At 36.7% G+C, this 22,021-nt stretch overlaps 2 protein-coding genes across 2 annotated transcripts; both read right to left on the bottom strand.

The window, feature by feature from the left end:
- Positions 1 to 5,599: 5,599 nt before the first annotated feature.
- LOC107037186 lies at positions 5,600 to 14,045 on the bottom strand. The gene is made up of 4 exons (XM_015255588.2): positions 13,997 to 14,045; positions 13,362 to 13,492; positions 13,061 to 13,283; positions 5,600 to 5,800 (listed from the first exon to the last, which is right to left on the bottom strand). The coding sequence occupies exons 2-4, from the start codon at positions 13,441 to 13,443 to the stop codon at positions 5,749 to 5,751; spliced, it is 357 nt and encodes a 118-aa protein (XP_015111074.1). The 5' UTR covers positions 13,444 to 13,492; positions 13,997 to 14,045; the 3' UTR covers positions 5,600 to 5,748.
- A 6,225-nt stretch (positions 14,046 to 20,270) lies between these two features.
- Positions 20,271 to 21,037, bottom strand: LOC107037146 (spidroin-2-like). The gene is made up of 3 exons (XM_015255535.1): positions 20,926 to 21,037; positions 20,702 to 20,822; positions 20,271 to 20,493 (listed from the first exon to the last, which is right to left on the bottom strand). Exons 1-3 carry the CDS (start codon positions 21,035 to 21,037, stop codon positions 20,271 to 20,273), a joined length of 456 nt encoding a protein of 151 aa, XP_015111021.1.
- Positions 21,038 to 22,021: the final 984 nt, after the last annotated feature.

Genomic DNA, 22,021 nt, shown 5'->3' with positions numbered 1-22,021 from the left:
AAAAAAATTGGAAATTTATAAAACGGAAAATGATGGAAAGGGAATCCATAAAAAATTAAAACATCAATTGATTAAAATTAATTTTCTCATAGTTTTGATTATTCACATTTACTCTTGTTGCAAAAATGCCTCGTGAACATGTGCTGTTACACTCGATATCAATTCATCATCACTTGTATCAGCGAAAATATCAGGTGAATTCACTTCCTCGTCACTATCTGGTACCCAATCTGCCATTTTTCCTCTTTTTTTCACAAATTTTGACTGAATATTCTCCTCAAACACAATTTTCTCGATCAAACACAACAAACTCCCCGAAATGGCGTCTGATTATCTCCACACGACTGTGACCGATAGTTTGATTAGCGACAAGACCAACAGCGGCGCTGTACGCCTTACTAGACTATACAATCCGGTGAGCGACAACTATATCGGCACACTTCAAGTAGCAATTTATCGGCCCTAGGGCTGCTAAATGTGATTTAGCATGCCTGTTCCGCTATTTAACATGCCTCGGCCGCCCAGAGCTGCTATTTGCTATTTATCGCCCTCAAAACAGGCCCATATAACGCCATTATCGGGCCTCAGTGACGAAAAAGTATTTTCTGACGAATGTGGCTTTGTAAGCCGAGCCGAAGGCGAGGCCTATAATCACATTCGTCAGAAAATACTTTTGGACCGTGTGATGAATGCAATTTTTCGTCAGAAGGCCCGTAAACCGCGATCAAACCGAGCGAAGCGAGGTTAGAATCGCGGTTTACCGGGTCTTCTCACGAAAATTAAGTTATTGAGATTTTTTCCGGAAATCCATAGCAACTAACTTTTGGGTCCGATTGTTTTGGGATATACCGCAATCAGGCTTAATGGTTCTGGATTTGATCAACCCGATCTGGGAGAGAAAATTTGTTTTGTTAAAATTATCTCCATATCATTAATGAATAATAATTTTAATAATCATAACACTGATGAACAGATGAACGCTTGATGCATCAGTAGATTCAATTTTTGCTTTTAACCCTAGTTTGGTTACTTGACGGGAACTTGGGGCTCTGGTCACCTTCGCGGGGATTTGCCGCCGTGTTATTTAAGCTCCAGCGTTGCCGAATTCACTCTACACTGCCCGGGCGCGATTAACAAGTTTCCAGCAACGTCGCGCAACGGGCAATTTTATTTAACATGGGAAAAAAATTGTTCAACTGTTGGAAATGATTTTTTTTCTTCCAGAATTTGGGATGTAATATTAAAAAAACAATACTAAAATTTTCCAGATACTTTAATTGACGAATTAAAATTTTTTCGGATTTTTCCGGTCAACCAGCCGGTGACAAGACGAAAAAAACGACACGTTGCGGCAATTCCCTCGCATGGTGACCAATCTAGGGTTAAGGAAACAAGAATTGAAATAGAAAGATTCATTGTTCGGCAGATACTATTATAGAAAGTATACTTACATTAAAGTTTCTTCCCTACTGCCATATAAATCATAGACATTAATGTCGAAAAATACAGGGTAATTTCCCATGCTTCATTTGAAACAAGATAAACGTTATCCTGCAATTTGAACGTATAGTCCTTGAGTATTTCCCAAGCTCAGCATGCGTTGCATGTTTAGGTAGAAGGGATTGCATGATCCTTAAATATTGATCCTGCGGTACAAATGTGTAGCATTCGAATGCCTCGTCATTATAATCGCAGCCAACACTGGTAACGCGTGAGAAATTCTCACTATCATTGATGCATTCATATTATTTCATCCACCTGTGAGAAACACGCAATGGTTTTTTTTGTTTTTCTTGGAGGGTTTTTGCCTTTCTAGTTGTGCCGCAAAACTTTGCGATTTCAAGGCAAATCACGGAGGTATTAGAGTGCGGTAAGTCGGCGAATAAAGAATTGTGCGTGCCGGACAATGACCTTTTTTAAAGCAAGCTGGTTATTTCTATAAACAACGTAAGTCAGTCATTGTGAAAAACAAGCAGGGTTGCGAGCCTATTTGACAATAGCAATGTGACCGTTGCTTTATATGTTATGAGTCTGTTTTCTTTGTATCTCTACCAATTTCATTGGTAATAAGCTTCCGAATGGACCTGTTGCAATAGTTCTAGGATAAATGGTCCCCTGAAAATCGTTCTTAGAAAAGTGTTCCTCGGAAAAATGATTCCTATAGTTACTTTTTCACGCCGATTCCCGTTTTCATCGTTATTTGATCAAATATTAGATAATATGAACAAGCAGTTGACCGCTCCTATATTGCAGAAGGCACGTGACTGTTACTTTTTGTGTTATTTGTATTTTAATTAGTGATGCTGTCTAGACTAGACGAGAATTATTTTGGAAAGATCATCACGGTCTAAAAAACATCGAAAGTTTAGGAATCGTCGTAATCTCGAAAGACATTGGATCGGTGCATCTCGTCTCGTCTCGTGAACGTAAAAACCGAAAATCTCGAGATCCAGGCAAGATAAATGCTCTTGGAATTGTGACGAGATGCACCGATCCAATGTCTTTCGAGATTGCGACGATTCCAAAACTTTCGATGTTTTTCCAGACCGGGATGATCTCTTCAAAATAATTCTCGGCTAGTCTCGACGACATCACTAATTTCAATTTCCTATTTCTAGCAATTCCATTGGTAGTAAGCTTCCAAATGGATCCATAGCAATTCCCTTTTTCAATTTATCTCCAAAACTTTGTATAAACGGGTACATATATTTTGATTGACCTAGATAGATGACATCGAGACGAGTATTTTGAAAAACAAAATGAAATCGGTCAAGTAGTTTTTGAGATATTGACCAATATAGTTTTATACGAAAAGTTGAATATCTCTGGAACTACTGGATCAATATCGTTCAGCCAAAATCCCAACCTTTTTAATTATGGGAGCTACAATGATACCAAATTTCAACCTTCTATCTCAATTTCTTGTCGAGTTAGCGCGCGTACATGGAATCTTGGGAAAAAATGGAAAATCGGCAATATCTCAAAAACTTTGTATGAACGGGTATATATATTTTGATTGATCTAGATAGAAGACATCGAGACGGATATTTTGAAAAAAAAAATGAAATTGGTGAAGTAGTTTTTGAGATATTGACCAATATAGTTTTATACAAAAAGTTGAGTATCTCTGGAACTATTGGACCTATCGGGCTGAAATTGTGCATCAAACTTGAGGTTAATAGTACCTAGTATGGGTGAAAATTTTGCGTCCATATCAATGAATTTTCCTGTATTAATGATATATTTTCTAAAAAGTGGTAACCCAAAAACCGAACTATCAGACCCGGACATACAGACATTTTCTAAAAACATCATTTCTTCACGTTTCATACCATTCTACATCATTTTCAGGCAAAATTAGAGAATGTCAAAATCCGAAGAATACTATGCTTCTATTCGGAAGCAGAAAGAAAAAAAAACAAACTTTTATTATATAACTTTTTAAGGATGTTTAGCCGTTTTCAGCGAATCTTATTTTTTCGTGTTCAAGAAAAATTCTATGACTTTTTTGGCTGATAGCAGAACATATAAAACTAACTTCTTTGATGTTAAAAAAAAATTTATCGCAATAATCTCGCCAGAAATAAATAAACAAATTTTTCTTTGTACACGGGCTCTTATGGGATTTATGTTGTAATTTATAATTTACCTACTAAAAGATGCTAAAAGTAGAAAAAAAATAAGGTAATGTACAAAACTATACTGAATCAAATGGCCAGGGTACAATTTGGGGTCCCCGGAAAAAACGATGAAATATTCGAAAGATTCTATCCCGTATAAGCGCATGTTAGCGCATGCATTTGGTACATTTTGTCCACTCCATTTCTAAATAATAAACATGGGTTGGTGGATTAAAATTGTTATCAAGATGAAGAGAATAAATAACTTCATCTCTCAGTTGGAAAAAATCAATTTTTTTTGAAAACTTGCGATTTTGGATAAACATCTTTAAGTCATTCTGGAGGCTTATTCTCGAGTTTTGTGGAGACGAATTCGTGTGTAAATGCGTCTGCGTTCACGGATCGCCTGTGGGATTACCATGTGCAATTCGTAAACGAAGCCCCGTTCACATTCAAATCCGTTTACACGCAGGTCGAGAATAAGCCCCCAATCGATAAAATAACGATATGTGACTTTTTAGAAAAAAACATTTTTTGATGAATTGCTCTATACTAGGATGTCTGGACGTGGATCATCGGAGTTCTGATATCATGCATGATGAAACTATATAGAAAATCATGACGTCTTTGCTAGAAACTTTCATTCAGCAATTTTATTAACATTTTTCAGTAACAAACTTCTCCCTTGAAGTTCTCTAATTAAAATTTCTCCTAATTTCCCTCTTTTTCCGCATGAACTCTGAATAATTTACAAAATGCATAATTTTGTACATGAATAATGTGGAATAATACCTTTCAATCTTTAATTCAGAGAAAGATATATTTTTTTAAACTGGAAAGAATACACTGAGAAAAATTTTCTAGCAAAAATTCATGTGCTAGCAGCATAAATTAGTCACAACATGCACAATTGGAGAAATTATTGTGAAGCCCCAGAAACATTATCGGGCACCAGAATCGTTCTGGTGCTGCACAATAATTTTTCTAAGTGTGAGGATTGTGGTTCGTTTATGGTGCTCAGCACATGAATTTTTCTAGAAATTTTTTTTCCGTTTATCTAGTCTCTGTGAATTCCAGACAAATCCTCCAAATTTCTTGAAAAAGTCGTACTAAGTTGGGCCGTTACGTTTAAAAAAATACGAATCGATCAATTTTTCGAATCACTTCATTGAATAAAATGGATTTGAACTGAAATATGAATCATTATTTTTGTGAGCTATTTTCAAGAGGATATTTTCAAAAAGGAAATTTCCAGTCGGCAAAATTTTGGAAAAAAAATTTTACCGGAGAAACAAAGCCCCGATTCCCCAATTACGTATTTATTTTTATAATCCCGATTATTTAGACGATTTTACTTGTGACTCTAGGAATTCTTCTAGTAAATGCGCGAAAAAAAAAATTTTCTAATTGCAATAAGTTTAACAGATTCTTGGATAGACGGATATTTTTTTTGTCGAATCGATAATGTTCCGATATGTATTAGTGGCGTCACGTTAGATCTTGAGCGAACTTCCCACGTGTTCTGAGTGCAGCTAGTTGAGCATTGTTTATCAATTCGAAGGGCGATTCCATAAACGAAGGACAAAACCTCTCACGTCACAATAGAAAAAATGTATAAATTGAAAGTATCCGTTGAAATCCAAGAATATAAATTGATATTTCAGATACAAATGTTTGAAGGAAGCAATAGATTTTAGAAGCAACCAATCTAATCAGTAGTCACTGTTGAAGACCAGGGCGAGGAATTACCCGCTAATATCCATGGGGCAACATAAAATAACCACAAGTGTAACCGAATCGACATAAACACTCGTGTACCGAAGCGACGGATCGTGAATTGATAATATCTATACAAAAGTTATTCCTTTTGTTTTCGTGATTTCCCGCTTTAAATTGAATTACCTTATGCTCGTTGGTGAATTTATTGAAAGGAAGTAGATAGGAATCCGGTGGGAAAGAAATGAATGGAGAACTTGTTCTTTTGTGTGACTGAAAATTTTTATTATCCTTTTTGTAACAGCCGAAGTCCAAAAGCGGGGCCGAAACGTGTGATCACAGATGAGGTGGTGAGTGTCGTGCGGTTGTCCTCGCAAAACGTGCTCAGTTGAATTTTGTTTTATTGTAGGAATCAACGTTTACGATATTTCAGCAGATATCCAGCGGAACCAAGATCTTGCCACCTAGAAAATCAACGAGTCGAATTAGTTAAGACCAGGGATAGCCAAATTTGTAATATTTTATTACGGTTAATATTGTAGCCCCTAATTAGATAACATCACTCTTGAAATTTTTTGAGTACTTGACTATCATCAATTCAAATATTCAAATTTTCAACTATTTTATCAATCAATAATTTGAGGTAGGAAGATTGACGATTACTTGTGTAATCGAAAATTCCCGTTCAAGAAATTTGAATTATTCACTTAGTAGTAAATTTACAGTTTCATATTAACAAATTTTAAATATATCGTTATTCGTAAAAAATCAGATTATTAATATTATATTATTTGAAAAATTGAATCAACATATTTTAAACCGTCAATAATGTAAGGGTCAAATCCGTGTAATATTACAGAAATTTAATATTGATGGGAATCCCGGGTTAAGACTAGACCCGAAAAATGACGTTCCGAAGATTGTCTCAGGTACGTTAAAAACTGATTCAAGCATTGTCAGGGTTGATTTAAGGGGTCTCCGCAGTTGCGATGGGCGCGCGGGTGAGTGGAGTGTGAAATAGTCAAGTTGGTGAGGTTAGTTTCGAGAGAGACGGGACATCAACCATGGCGTATGTTGGATAATGACAGACATCGCCATAGTATTTTTATCATTAATTTATTAAACAAATCAACGATAAAACCCAATGGGACTTCGTGCCCATATGGTTTAGGGCTTAATATAGAACAATTTAGCTTCCTTTGCTGGCTAGCACATTGTCAACAGTGTGAGGGGTATGGGACAAAGTAGCGTCCATAAAGGTTGTGTATAAGGCGCAATTTGAATAATTAATTAAACACGAACGAAACCATAAAAGTAGTTAAAATTGCTTTTACAAATACCTTTTTAACATTTTTGATTACTATATGATATATTTAATTCGCAAGCACATTGTCATATTTTACCCAAAACTACTGCGGAGACCCCTTAAGCCTCCGTTGGTCGCGCTATGAGCACCGCGCCGCACTTTTTCCGATTTTTTTAACTCTACTGCAGTAAAGCTTCAGAAAAATTTCAAAAAATTTGACATCTCATTTTGAAGTGTCTAGAAGCCCTATCAATGAAAATATCATAAGTAGTTAGATTTTCAAATTTGTATTTCGAAACTTCGGACCGTGTACTGTGTATAAGGCGATTTTTTAGAAAAACATGACAACCTTGAGCTTGAATATATAATCTCACGGGACTTCTTCAAGTATACGATCTAGATCACTCTCGATTTTTTTCAAATTTTTCCTAGATCTTTCAATTTATGATTATGTCGATTTATGCGGGTGCGGCGCGGAGCTCATGGCGCGACTAACGGCGTTCGTAAGTTTTGCGCGACCAATGGAGTGTTAAGTATATGGGCCATTCGATCAAATTTTATTTTTTAAAGGGAATTTGGAAATTTGAAATTGGGCTAAAAAGTGAAAAAAATATTTCTTTAGGGGATAATGAATCTGCACGTTTTAGATGATGCCGAATCTTCTGAGCCCAACCTTTTAGGACAATTTTTTTCCATTTTTTCAAAAGTTCAATTCAGAATTTCCAAAACCCCTTTCATTTTGAAAATGTGCTAATGAGGGGAACTTAATCCCCTAATTCGATAGATTCCAGAATATTTTTGCCTTGAAACCATCATTTTTTGGTTAATTTCATTTATTTATTTTCTAAAATTATTTTTTTTTCTAGATTTTAGCCGGATGTAAGTTCTGGAGATTCTAGAATCTAGAAAAAAAAATCTTGAATTTCCTTTTTTTTTTCTCTGTGTACATTATCAGTTCTAATTTAAATGGGGACGTTGTTTATCTTTTCCACATTAAACTTGAAAGTCTATTTGTAGTAATGGAAGATTGTATTTTGACATAATATCGAAAACGAAAACGGAACGAAAAAGAAAAACATTTTTTTTAAATTTTTTCTTCAATTTTGTCATGATCTACTTGAAAGGACGCAAAACGAATGCGTTAGGCTTTTTATGATGGATGGCGCAAAATCGATTCGAGAGGTGTCTTTTTATTTTTATACACTTCTTATTATTTATTTTGTACCTTTTAATAATTAATAAAGGTATTATTTATTAAAAAGGGCATTTATTTAACAATATTATCAAACCATGACAATTATCCAATTATTAATTTTTTATTTATCATTTCCTTTTCGGCACCCCGGGTAGAAATTCAACCGGGGATTCAGCCGCAACTCGGGTGAGCGCGAGCTCAGCCTCGGCTTGCCGCTTGACCCGAGTTCATGCCGCGACACGCCGCTCCATACCGGCTCACAGTCGAACGCTCATCAGACGGCATAACCCGGCACTTGAGTTTGAGCTGTGGCTCAACGCTTAGCTCAACTCAGCTCCGATTGAGTCGTGTCGTTTCGAGTGGAGGGTGGAATAGAATGATATTTATGCATTTTTAGAATATCGATTTAAAATTTGAATACTTTGGAAAATCAAGAAAAACCGAGCGGAAAAAACTTAGAAATCTTACGCCTAAAAAAATCTATAGGAACATAAAAACCTATTTACTTTCTTGCACCAAATTTTACCTTAACAAAAAGACTCTATGAAGTTGCATAATCTCCTATAGAATCGGCGCAAGAAACGAATAGAATTCTAATAGAACTTCCAGAGAATTCTCATAGAATTCCAATAGAAATTTAATAGAAAGCGCTAGGTTTTTCTGTTGAATTTTTTCATGCGTGTTATTTTGGCATACCTGTATTCAACATTTCCCTAATAAATCGTGGAATATTCTTAGAACTCGTAGGCCTATCGAAAAATGAAGAATATCCTCTCCTGTAGCGTTGATAATTAATAATAAAGGTTCGTTAACGTTTTTCAAGTGATTATTTTTCTTGATTTTGTTTGTTGTATTCGCGAGAAAAAAGAAAGTTTTGACTACGTTTCAGTGAATTGTTCTACCTTGTATTTTCAGATTAATCCCATTCGATTAGTTAATATCACGTTATTTCTGATGAGCTTGTGATTGTTCATCTGAAAAAGCATGCCATCTTCACATTTATTCGATTGTTTTTTCACTCAAATCACGATGCCATCGGACCTGTCAAATCATTATTGAGGTTAAGTATACTGGGATTGAGTAATTGGAGATGAACCTGAGGTTGAGCAGTGCCCATTCAACTAAAGCCCGGCGAAACGTTTCGCGTAATAGTCTAACGCTGGGCTGTGAGCGCGTGACGCGGCTCAACCTCGGGTACATGTGACGCGCGTGGAGTTTATCCCAAGCTGGGGCGGAGTGGCGTATTTCTAGCTGGGATACGGGTTCCGAGCCGAGCTCGAGCGGCGTGATTTCTACCCGGGACTGTGGAATACGAGTGAACAATTTTGAAACATATTTTCGATCAGAAATTTCGGAAGCGTAACATTCATAAAGTGCTGCTTTACGGGCGAAATGACAAAATAACTATTTTCGTCACAAGGCCGAAATAGTATATTTCGTCACTAGGCCGAAAATAGTATATTTCGTCATTTTTCTGCAATCATATTCGTCAGAATAGTATATTATGCCACCAGGCGATAAAAGTATTATCTAAGCGGAGCGTCCGTGAAGCGCTGCCTCACGGCCGGAATGACAAAAAAAAAATTTCTGACAAGTGAACAGACCGAGGCGAAGCCGAGGAATGCTATCACACGAGTCAAAAAAGCTTTTTTCGGCCGAGTAATGAACATAATTTTTCTTCACAAGACGTTTTACGGACAGTGTGATGAAAATTCTATTATATACGCTCTTGAAATTTACGCACTCGTGCACAAAAACGACCACTTTACACCCACTACCGTTTCAAACAGTGAACTCGGCAGGTATCACAAAAAATAGGATGTGTTACATGTGCGTGCGAAAAAGTGGCACTTTACGCACTAGTGACACAATATAATACATGGTTCAACAACATTCAATTTTGTACATCATTCGGTCCATGAAATATTCTGCGACGAATGTAATTATAAGTGCAAATACTCAGCAATGTAGTAATGGACTAATATTTTTGGCCAAACCTGAAAATCGATGTTTATAGAATTCTCTACATCACGGACGCGTGACATAAATTTAAATAATCAAGAGAGAAATATTGGAAAAAGTCTATGTGTGGAGTTTTCCTTCTGAAATATTCACTTTTTAACTTTTTTTCAATGTAATAATCATTTGTCAGCTTATTAGTGTAAAGAACTAGAAAATTACACAGCGTAAGAAAATATTTTTATTAGTATAAACAAATTAACATTCACATTCATCAGTTTTAATAAATGCTTTTTGTTGAAAAAAATGGCTTTAATAGCCGAATGGAGTCAATTTCGATTCAATTAAAAATTCATCAATCTAATTGATTTGTTAATTGATAAGTAAAAATGTATTCAAACATCGATGAAGGCCCTCGGGCGATGGCCACATTGGCAATTTGATATTTGCAACCAAAAACCGGTGAAATTTGAAACTTTTGGACTTCATACAATCTTAAATTTATTTCGTGCGATGATAAAAGATTTATTGATTATCGACGAATGAATTTTTTTGAAGGCTTGCATCGATTTGTAATCTTCAAATGAGTTTTTTTAAATAATTAATTATTTCGCAGTTATTGAACTCTGCGGTCATTAGCTAATTCGAGGTGATGAAGTTTATGAGGTTCAAATGATAAAGAATGCTCAAGACATTTGGATTTAACCCAATATTTCGACCTCCTTCATAGGGTCCTCCTCAGGAGCATATTTTATTACTTTCTGAAAACAAACCAAATCAAACAAGATAATGACCGCCGAAGCCAATAACTACAAAGTACACAAAAAAAAATTACTTGTGATCAGTAGTAAAAGTACTTGTACCCAGTACCAAGGGGTTTCTGGGGAAAAGGCACATTTTTGTACTTCCTCGAAGTTACAAAACAACTTAATGCAAGATCATGCGTTAAGTAACTGTTTACTGGTGAGAAGTACCTCAGTACTACTTGGGACAAGTAAAAAAATTACTTGTACTGAGTACCTGGTTAGTTCTTCTCAAAAGTACCAAATAAACTCATTATAAGTTGAGTATAAGAACTCAAAAATGCTTTTCTACCTCTTCTAAAAACCGAATTTCATCAAAAATTCAAAAATCCAAATAATTCCCATTTTGTGAGTAATAAAATTGAAAAGAAATTGAAAATAATTTTTCGAAGCCTTTTAAATGTTGATAACAACATAAAACATAAAAATCTCAACAAAATTGAAATTTTGTAGGTTGGAAAGCACACCAATAATTCTCGAAAGCATCCATAAAAATCGCAATTTATTGATTTTTTCCTACAAAATATCTTCTGCTGAACATTTCTATTCACAAAAATGCGTAAGAAAGCCCATTCTATCCGGTGATAATATTCGCTTTTTTCAATAAAGCAATCAATTGGAAATGCTGAAATTGAGGCCTAAAAGTNATATTTGCAACCAAAAACCGGTGAAATTTGAAACTTTTGGACTTCATACAATCTTAAATTTATTTCGTGCGATGATAAAAGATTTATTGATTATCGACGAATGAATTTTTTTGAAGGCTTGCATCGATTTGTAATCTTCAAATGAGTTTTTTTAAATAATTAATTATTTCGCAGTTATTGAACTCTGCGGTCATTAGCTAATTCGAGGTGATGAAGTTTATGAGGTTCAAATGATAAAGAATGCTCAAGACATTTGGATTTAACCCAATATTTCGACCTCCTTCATAGGGTCCTCCTCAGGAGCATATTTTATTACTTTCTGAAAACAAACCAAATCAAACAAGATAATGACCGCCGAAGCCAATAACTACAAAGTACACAAAAAAAAATTACTTGTGATCAGTAGTAAAAGTACTTGTACCCAGTACCAAGGGGTTTCTGGGGAAAAGGCACATTTTTGTACTTCCTCGAAGTTACAAAACAACTTAATGCAAGATCATGCGTTAAGTAACTGTTTACTGGTGAGAAGTACCTCAGTACTACTTGGGACAAGTAAAAAAATTACTTGTACTGAGTACCTGGTTAGTTCTTCTCAAAAGTACCAAATAAACTCATTATAAGTTGAGTATAAGAACTCAAAAATGCTTTTCTACCTCTTCTAAAAACCGAATTTCATCAAAAATTCAAAAATCCAAATAATTCCCATTTTGTGAGTAATAAAATTGAAAAGAAATTGAAAATAATTTTTCGAAGCCTTTTAAATGTTGATAACAACATAAAACATAAAAATCTCAACAAAATTGAAATTTTGTAGGTTGGAAAGCACACCAATAATTCTCGAAAGCATCCATAAAAATCGCAATTTATTGATTTTTTCCTACAAAATATCTTCTGCTGAACATTTCTATTCACAAAAATGCGTAAGAAAGCCCATTCTATCCGGTGATAATATTCGCTTTTTTCAATAAAGCAATCAATTGGAAATGCTGAAATTGAGGCCTAAAAGTACTTGAGAGAAGTTAAAAAATTACTTTTCACTAGTGCCTTTGGTACTTGTAAAAAGTACTAAAAGTATTGGCAGTAAGTAGTGATACTACTTCCTCCTAGTAGCATTTCTACTCGATCGGCAGATGTGGTACTTCACCCAAGGACACAAAGTGTACTTGGGACGAGTAATTTTAAAACTTTTCAAAAGTGAACTTCCGCCAAGTACCGGTTTGTGCTGGTGAGAAATCATTTTTCTTTGCGTGTAATTAAAAATTCAGTCAAAAACCTCTTCATAACATTAATAATGAACAAACAGCCTAGTTTAACTGAACCTTTTTTTAATCATTAGAAAATATTCAGTTGTTAGCATCCAACTGTGCCATCTGTTAATAGTTACCAACCCTTGTTGACAGTAAATCAATCTTTCTATCACTGTACGATTCAAAGGTTCCCCCTCTACGAACCCTGTATCATATTATCGATAAGGTACACTGATAGTCGGACATACTAAAACTCAGTCGATAAAACAGTTTCCCGGTGTATGAGCTTCTGCAGGTAAGCTACCGATTGAGTAAACTTTCGAATTTCTCTGACAAAGTGCTGGGAATTTCGAAACGCTCAGCAAGTAGAAAATCTTCAGACAATCAGACGCGACTATTCCAGACGAGGAGCTATACTGTTGATCGTTCAGTTTTTCCGTTCACTTCGAGGTACCTTTTCCTTTCAAAATTTCCTCCCCAAATAAATTGTGATGGTTGTTCAATAAACTGACGCACATACTGCGGAAATTTTGGAATGAGAAAGTGGAGGGCCAGATGCGTAATTACCTCTTCTTTGTAATATCTCGGCGCTCCCTTTTCTCCAGTTCTATTCGACTTCCATCGCTGGATACAAGCCTCGATGCAATTTCTGTAGGTTTACCAGGGGGACCTGTGGTTCCTGACGGCACGTTCGACAGTAGTTTTTTGCCCTGACGGTTTTCCTTTGATTTTCTTCTGACATTCAGGTCCGATGATACAACAATTTCGTCGAATGCTTGTCCAAATACCGCTGAAAATCCAACACAAAGGGATCACGCGAATGAACTTCTTCAAAATATCGGAAAATATTCTGTGGTAAACTACTCACGTTTTGTGTTAGTCTCTTGACTCTGAACGTTGACAATTACGCAGACCAATGCGATCACCAGAAGTGCCAAAAGTTTCGCCATGTTCGGGATAAATGTCGGAATGGCCTAAATGGTTTTTTTCTTTTTTTTTCTAAACAAATTGGCAGAACAAGTACTTCATTAAGCACAATAAAACCTCACGTCATACAGAACTTCACCACATCCAAAACCACTGAATTCATGTTTGAGTCAGTAGAATAAATTCTGCAGCGCGTGGGACAATAAATACTGTACTGACTCTGAAGTATGAAAGGCTGGGGCTTTAAATCGCGAGAGACTGCACAAGTAAAAGTTGAAAAATTGACGCGAGGTCACACCGCGTGCGAGGACTGGCATGACAAAGACAATTTAAATTTCACCATTTGAGTTTCGACAATGGATTGGCCTTCCTTATCAAACGATAATTTCATGAACAATTTTAAAATATGCATGATGAAATGTCAAGTGAAAAATCCAACCAATTTCTTGACACAAATAATTAGGAAACAATTATCAACAATACAACATTCGGGCGATTTCAATATTTAGCAAATATACTGATGCAAAAACTTAAACATAATCCTTCCGTACCCACAAAAATCAAGTGTCCACTTACCGACAATACCCCGAGGATACTTTCCGAGTAGACAACCGCACGAGAAATGCGAGCAGCAATCGCTCTTGAGCCAACAGGAGGGTCCTATCCCCCAGCACCAACTATACACAAAACACTTGGACGAAAGAACAGGAACCTCTAAGAAAAATGTATACACACAACACGCGGGAAGTGTGCTTTAAAACGTCACACAGACTGTAGGTTGTTGCACCGGACGGACCACTTTCTATTTCACTCTTTTATTTTTTACTTCTTACTCTTTCATCCTTTTCATTTTTTTACATTTCTTTTCTCGACGTTTACCACTTCTTCTTCATCTCTTTTGGCCATGGTGAGGAGGACTGGTTTACCGGCTAGCAGGGCCGTAACCCTTTACCGCAAAAACATTAATGCGTACTGTAAACAGTGATAAATTTCAACTAACTTTTTGGGTTATCGGACCGAGTCAATCTGCTTAAATGGTTTCATTTTTTATATTTACTGTGTTACATATGGAGAGCTATAGATCCTAAATGGAGGAATTCATTCATGCGTAAAGCTGTTTAAAAGGTCTCATGAATATTGAAATATTTGCAATTCCGTACATTTAAAAAATTGCAAATGCGGAATTTAGGTTTCTTCTTTTTGGTTTATGGGATTTTTTTATTTCTGAGGGAAACAATTCGCCGAAGACTAAAAATAGCACTCCACAATAGTTTCCTAACATCTGGTCGCTATATATAATTTAGCCACTGCATTGAAGATTGAGCGGACCACAGTATCCCTTCCATTGCTACATTACTGTTGCGAGATCGCGTGTCGCATCGGGCGGTCATTGCACGCTCTTTTTGGATCTCGATATCGCATTTTTTGCTTTTTGAACCCCCTCCCCACTCATCCTTTTCCCCTTGTCCAGTTAATCCTCCGTGAGTGCACCAAAACCTCCCCCGTTCCTCAATTCTTATTTTCCATTTATTTCTTATTTTATTTTGTTTTCCTCTTGCCTCTCTGTCATCCTCTCTCTCACTCTTAAAAACCACGATGCCTTCGTCTCGTTGAACTTTTGCATTTCTTATTTTCGAGAACATCTGGTGGCTGGCACAGGCAGACAAAGGGCCGGTGCATACACGAAAAGAAATCACCGGAGGATCGTATATATTCGATGGAGATTGAGAACACAAGGGGAGGGAGGGCAGTATTAAAAAAATGGGAGTATAAAAATTTATTTCCTCGTTTAACAAGGCTGAAACTTTTCAGGGCTATAAATCATTTTATTATGACGGTAATGGTGTTGATGATGGGATATAAATTACAGATGACGAGGAAGTGGCCTAAGAGGGGTTCCTTCAGCTACTTCAGTAATCAAAACTGAAAAAGAAAAAAAAATGAATTGGAAAAAAATTAGATATTTATCGTAGAAAATAATGTTTGCTTGAGGATGTGGCATGAGTATTCCATGCACTTTTAAAATTTTTCGTCTGAATTTTCCGTGACAAAAAGTTTAGGAAATCTTGTTATTGAAAAATCAAATATTCCATTGGTTTTCTGTTCAAATGGTCTGGAAATTAATACAATACTTGATTTTTCAGTTCAATTATTCTGTGAAAATTCAGAACAATCAAGAAAATTCAGGGAAAGATTGAAAATTTATGTCATTTTGTTTCTGAATATTCATATTCCACTAAAAATTCAATCAAGTTGTGAAATTTCCATCTCACTCTCACTGAAAACTCATGAATTTCATAACCATTTTTTCCCTAAATTTGATTTAATGTCACTCTCATGTGATTTAATACTATAGTATCTTCCATGAAATTTCAAAAAAATTCTAGCAGTGTGGATGAATCCGACAGAGGATTGATGAAAAATCTCTTTTGTTACTAGTTGAGAACAATATATGGGCCATTTTTATTATAATTCCGAAACTGAATCGAATATGAAGAGAATTAATAAAGATGATTTAGTGCACGGAGAGAAATGTTCAGTAAAAATTTCAGAACTCACAATTCGCTCACCGACTACTGAATCGACTCAGAACATTTAAGTGACGGTTTCTTACTTTTTCACAGGAGATTCAGATAAAAATTACGGAACGCTATGGAAAAATTCCGTGACAGTTCCGTAAAATTTCCTACAACCACATTTCACTCCGGAATTACGGAAAAGCTACATAATTTTTATTGAATATTTCTCTCCATGTGGCGGCACTGCTTCTCATGGATAATTTAGGCACGAAGAATCAAAATATCTCTCTCATTTTTCCCATTTCCTCATTTCAGTAGCTAGGCGCCAGATAAAAGGTCAAAGTCGATTTCAGCGCAATATCATTTTCTGCAAGACGTCTTGATTTCCAAAAGATGGTGAAATGTATTCACATACCTTTCTTGTCGCTGTCATTTTTCTGTCCAAAGAAATCCTTAAGAAACATTTTGCTTTTCACAACAGAGTGCACTCCAGAGTGCGAAATGTCTTACAAAAATTTATAGTGATCGTCATTGAAATTACCCCTAAATATCATTCACTATGTTTAAATTTCCAATTGTTTTTTTTTATTCTTGAAAGGTATGAATTGCATAAAGTAGTACGCCGCTCTAGATTATCCACTTGTGCAATGGAATTTCTTGTAAGCTACCACCGAAGATCATCGTGATCCCGCTCCTATTTAATTGAAAATCTTATCTGAACTGTTAGAAAAAAAATGAAATTTCATGGACAATTGACTACTAATTTTCAGGGGGGCGACACTGAATGCGATTTCGGGGAAAAAAATCATGAAATTTTAGATTTCACTGAAAATACAGTAAAATTCTAGAATGTTAAACAGCATAAAGTCGAGAATTCTTGAATTTTTTTGAATTTCCAATCTAATAATATGAATATTCAGTCCCAAATTACATTGAATTTTTTGTAAAATCTGAAATTTCATGATTTTTTCCCCGTAAATCACATTCAGTGTCACTGTCCTGAAACTTCCAGAATATATTTACCGGAATTTTCCGGTTTTTTATTCATTTTCAGGGAAAAATGGAACTGAAATTTACAGTTCTTTGATTTTTCCGCGAAATTCTGACTTTTTAATGACGAAATTCCTATAGTGGTAATTAAATTCTATAAAGTGTTAGAGTTAAGTCCCAAAAGTGTAATTTTGCTCTCGTCAAAGCTATCATTCATCTAAAAAATATCAATGATGAATAATTTTTTTTCGGGCATTTTACATTTGTTTTTCTTCACTACATTCAACGACTTACGTAAAGTTTAGCTGTACTACTTTAAGGGGAACCTCATAGTAGGCTCCCCTTAAGGGGTCGCCGCAGTTGGGCGAAGCAGCGATGGGTGCGCGGGTGGGTGGAGGGTAAAATAGTCAAGCTAGTAAGGTTAGTTTCAAGAGACACGAAACATCAAAACAAGGCGTATGTTGGATAATGACAAACATCGCGCAAAATTTTTTTATCGTCAATTTATTGATCAAATCAACGATAAAGTCTGATGAGACTTCGTGCCCATATTTTTTAGGGGTTACTGCAGATAAATATAGCTCCCTTTGCTGACTAGCACCTTGTCAACAGTGTGAGGGGTAAGAGACGAACTAGCTTTCATAAAGCTCGTGTACACTAAGGAAAAAAAATACTTTTGCCAAATAAATTTTCCAACTACAAGAAAATCCCCACATTTCAAATGCAAATATTTATATACATTTACTTGCGGTAAGTAAATTTACTTGGCAAAAGTAATTTTTTTTCTCAGTATATAAGCGCAACTTGAATAATGAATTAAACAAAAAGAACACCATAAAAATACTCAAAAACATTTTTATAATCTCTTTTTCACCATTCTCGATTATTATATTTATATTTAACTCGCTAGCACTTTATTGTCTTTTGCCCAAAACTACTTCGGAAACCCCTTAAGGATATTCTACACCCTTTCTGCCAAAATTCACGTTTTTTTAATTTTTCTGGCAAACTTATGATGGATTTGACGTGAAAAAATATAACGTTTTTGCGTTTTGTCATTATTTANGCACCACTACGCAACTTCGTGAGCCATTAAAGAATGACAAACCACAAAATCGTTATATTTTTTCACGTCACTCCCATCGATAATTTGCCAGAAAAATGAAAACAACGTCAATTTTGGCTAAAAGGGTGTCGAACATCCTTAAGCCTTCAATGACCTTAGTAGGTTCCAAAAATTATGGCTCTATCGTAGTTCAAGAGAATACACATTCACTTTGATTTAAGGTGTTTCGTGCGAAAAAGGAAAATGACGGCATTCATATAGAATTCATATAGAATGTTTATAATCACAATTGAATTATATGCAAATTTTCCTAGAATTTTTTCAGTTTTCCGTTTCAAGTTACAGCCCAACCTTCGTACAAGATACCACAGGATCTTTAGGGGAATAAAATTCCGAGAATTACATATCCCACACTTTACTTGCGCTCAGAAGGGAAAATATTTTGATTTGATATTCTTAGTACAAGATACTAGACGATTTCCATTTTTATGATCATTTGATTACGATTCCTGACGTGAAACACGAATGTTTGATTAGAAGGTATTGTTGCTTTTCGAAATAACAATTTGGAAATTCGAAATGAGTTAGTTTGTTAATACGGGGCAAAACTGCGAGGCAAAATTGAGACTTTCATTGGCATTTTGGTATTCATAAAAATTGGGTGGAATTTTGTTTTGTTTTGTCTATCTATCCACCCAAAAAATAGACGTAAAACACATGGTGCAATACGTGTAAAAAATAGATATTTTCCCGACCGAAGTTTTATGACCGATGCGTTTAATTTTTTTTGTTAACTGCAACGTGTGCCCATTCGTTTTGAAATTCAATTGATGTGCAATTAAGTTGTCGATTTTAGATGCATATATTTCAAGTAATTTCTGCAATATCTCAACTCCATTCTCAATTCTAGCCCCTTTGTCGAGTATCTTGTACGGAAAATGTGTAACGAAAAACATTCAAGCCAAAAAGTGGGGGTATCACTCGGCACGGATTCAGGCCTAGTATCTTGTACGGAGACTGAACTGTATTAACGATTTAAGCCGCTTTTTATAGATGGGCTCGTATAGACATTTTTCTGTTTAGCTCAAAACTGCGTTACCAACTGCGCTGATAATATTTAAATAGAAAAATCTCGATAAGAACTCATTTATAAGAAACGAGTTCAATCGTTAATAACTTGAAAAGGAAATCTGAAAATTATTTAGGAAAATTCATAGATAATTCAATTGTGATTATAAATATTCTATATGAATTCCAGATGAATGTCATTATCTACCTTTTTCGCTCGAAACACCTTAAATAGCAGGTATCAAGACGAGCACAAAAAGATCTGGGATGCGACAAACTGATTTCATATCAACGCCCACAACAAATTGCAATGTTTTTCACTTTTCTAGAATCAGATCCGTTTATTTACGTGTCGCAATTTTGTCTTCCGGTGGAAGTTAATAAAAAAATATAAAAACAGACAAAGATCAGGGACAATAGCACCGGTCGCTGGTGCGACCGAAGAGAGCCAGTTTCTTTTAAATCTTCCAACCAGCAAAAAAATCTAAAATATAGCGATTTGGCAAAAGGGCCTCTTGGCAATGCACCACAGCCCATCCCCGCATCGTCGCCACAGCCCGATAATAATTCCGCCAAAAATTTCCATCTCACTTCAACACTTCAGCATACATATGTTCCCTTTAAAACGAGTTCGAGTCTCTGTCTGGGCGTCTGCATATAGCGTAGGGTTAAAAACACGAGAGAGATCTGCGCCTGAGAACCCCGAGAAGATTCATTTTCTCTTTGTCCCTTCCCTTTTTTCACACGTTCAAACGAAAGCCCCCAAAAATATGCATACGTATGTGTGATATAGAGTGAGTGAAGTAGAAAAAAAAAATTAAAGGCATTCAACGCTGGGTGTAATATACGAGACACAATGGCAAAACTACGAGCATTACTACACCGCCAAATATTTCATCGGTTTTCTGCGTGTGTATGTGTTTGTAGAAGTAACCCCCAGAGGAGTACCGCACATAAATAAACACGCCCGTTTGATATTTACATAAGGCAAAGACGATAGCGGAGGAGAAATTCATCGAGTTCACGTTGTGGAGGGTTCAGGTGTGACGACCCTGTCTTTTTTATGTCATCATTTGGACGTGATTTATTGCATTAGGCGAGTCCATTTGTCATCGAGAACATCTGTATCTTGTTTTATGGGAATCTAACGAGATACATCATGGAAAATAATCCCTCAGTAAGGATTACATAGATCCATCCCAACTTACTAATCTGATCCTCCATATCCTCTATTACCACCAGAGGACGCTTGGGCGACGCTGAAAGTCGCCGAATAAGGCCCAAAGTTGAAACTTGCACTCTGGGCATTGGCCTGACTCGACGCTCCATGAGGCCCGAGTGGTCCTACGGATCCTGCGGATGCCGTGGCGAAGGAACTGCCACCAGCCTGATTTTGCGGGTAATAACCCCCGTGTCCCGGCTGCTGCCACCTAGAAGAACAGGATATATCCTTGAATGGCCGCTGGGGTACACGATATATATTCGGTGGGATTAAGGACCATGCGGAGAGGTGGGGGACGGCGAGGGGGAAGGGGGAGGGGGAGCATCGAAAATAAAAGGATTGAAGGTGAAGAAGGACGCAGGGAAGAGGGATAAGAAAAGGGAGAGTTCGTTAGCATCGAGGATCGTTCAACGAACCCGTAGCCTCCGTCGCAGCCGTGACCCCGACAGCCATGACCTCCCAAGCCGTGATTGTAATGCGGTCTCTTCTTCTTTCTCCGACCAAACAAGTGGCGAGATGAGGGGCCATCGTCGTAAACTGATCAACAAATAAATGGGATAATTTGGAAATTTCTTGTTGACCGCTTGCGAAAGAATTTTGGTGGCGTTGGATTGCTTCGGTGGTTGTGGGGATTACTTACAGTCGTCTGAAGATGCACCGGGGAAGGTTACTGAACCTGAGTCTGGTGCTGGTGATGCTGTGATTAAACCGATGAAGAGAGGCAGAAGGTAGAGGAATTTTGTAATCTGCATTTTTGAATTCTGATGCGATGGACGAGATCCAGTTCAGGCGATTGGAAATTCAACTCTGGGTGAGATGCTTCTTTCCTCCACTCTTTATAAGGAGGGGAGTATTGGAAAGGTTATTGTAAGGTATTTCGAGAGTGTTTGCGAAGGAGTTGATGACCTTCCGGTCCAGGGACGGCCGGAAATTATCTGGTGAATTTGGAAATGGTGGGTGTTGGCTCAGGATCTGGGACCTCAAAGCATTCCTACATTTATAAATTTTTTCATCACGCTGTGACGAAAAGTGAACTTTTCGGCACGCTCCGCGTGCCTAAAAGTCCAATTTCCGCCACATTGTGATGAAAAATATTGTTCGCAACTCGTGAAAAAATGTTTTTTAGCTGGTGGGATTATATCACTTGCCTTCGGCTCGTGATATAAACCTCCCACTCGCCAAAAAACACTTTTTTGCACTCGTTACGAAATATACTATTTCATCGCGCTGTGCAAAAACGTAACTTTTTAGGCACGCTTAGCGTGCCTAAAACTTCTCTTTTCCACACATTGTGATGAAAAATATCGTTCGATACTCATGGGAAAAGAGTTTTTTGGCTCGTGGGATTATATCACTCGCCTTCGGCTCGTGTTATAAACCTCCGACGCGCCAAAAAACACTTTTCCGCACTCATATCGAAATATACTATTTTGATACTGCTGCTACGTTCACCTGGTGCCGAAAAGTGCCTTTTCGTTTACTTGTAAACGACTAAGGCACAGTTCGGCCACTCGTAGAACGCAACATCACTGTCAAAAAATATTGTTCGACACATGTGAGACGGGAATTTTTAACTCGTAGGCCGAGGGTGGCCCGGTGCTGGCCAATATTGGGCCAGCCTTGCCCAATCTTGGCCCATTTCTCGTCTCCTACCAGGGCTCGGCTTTGCCTCGACCCGCCAACTTCACACTCGTGACAATTCCGTCTCACTCGTATTCGCGATCGCAACGTAGATA

This window comes from Diachasma alloeum, unplaced genomic scaffold (assembly GCF_001412515.2).
Source record: "Diachasma alloeum isolate Michigan unplaced genomic scaffold, Dall2.0 Dall_scaffold_00214, whole genome shotgun sequence".
NCBI lineage: Eukaryota > Metazoa > Arthropoda > Insecta > Hymenoptera > Braconidae > Diachasma > Diachasma alloeum.
The sequence above is the reverse complement of the archived record's forward strand: the minus strand, read 5'-3'. Positions and strand labels throughout refer to the sequence as shown.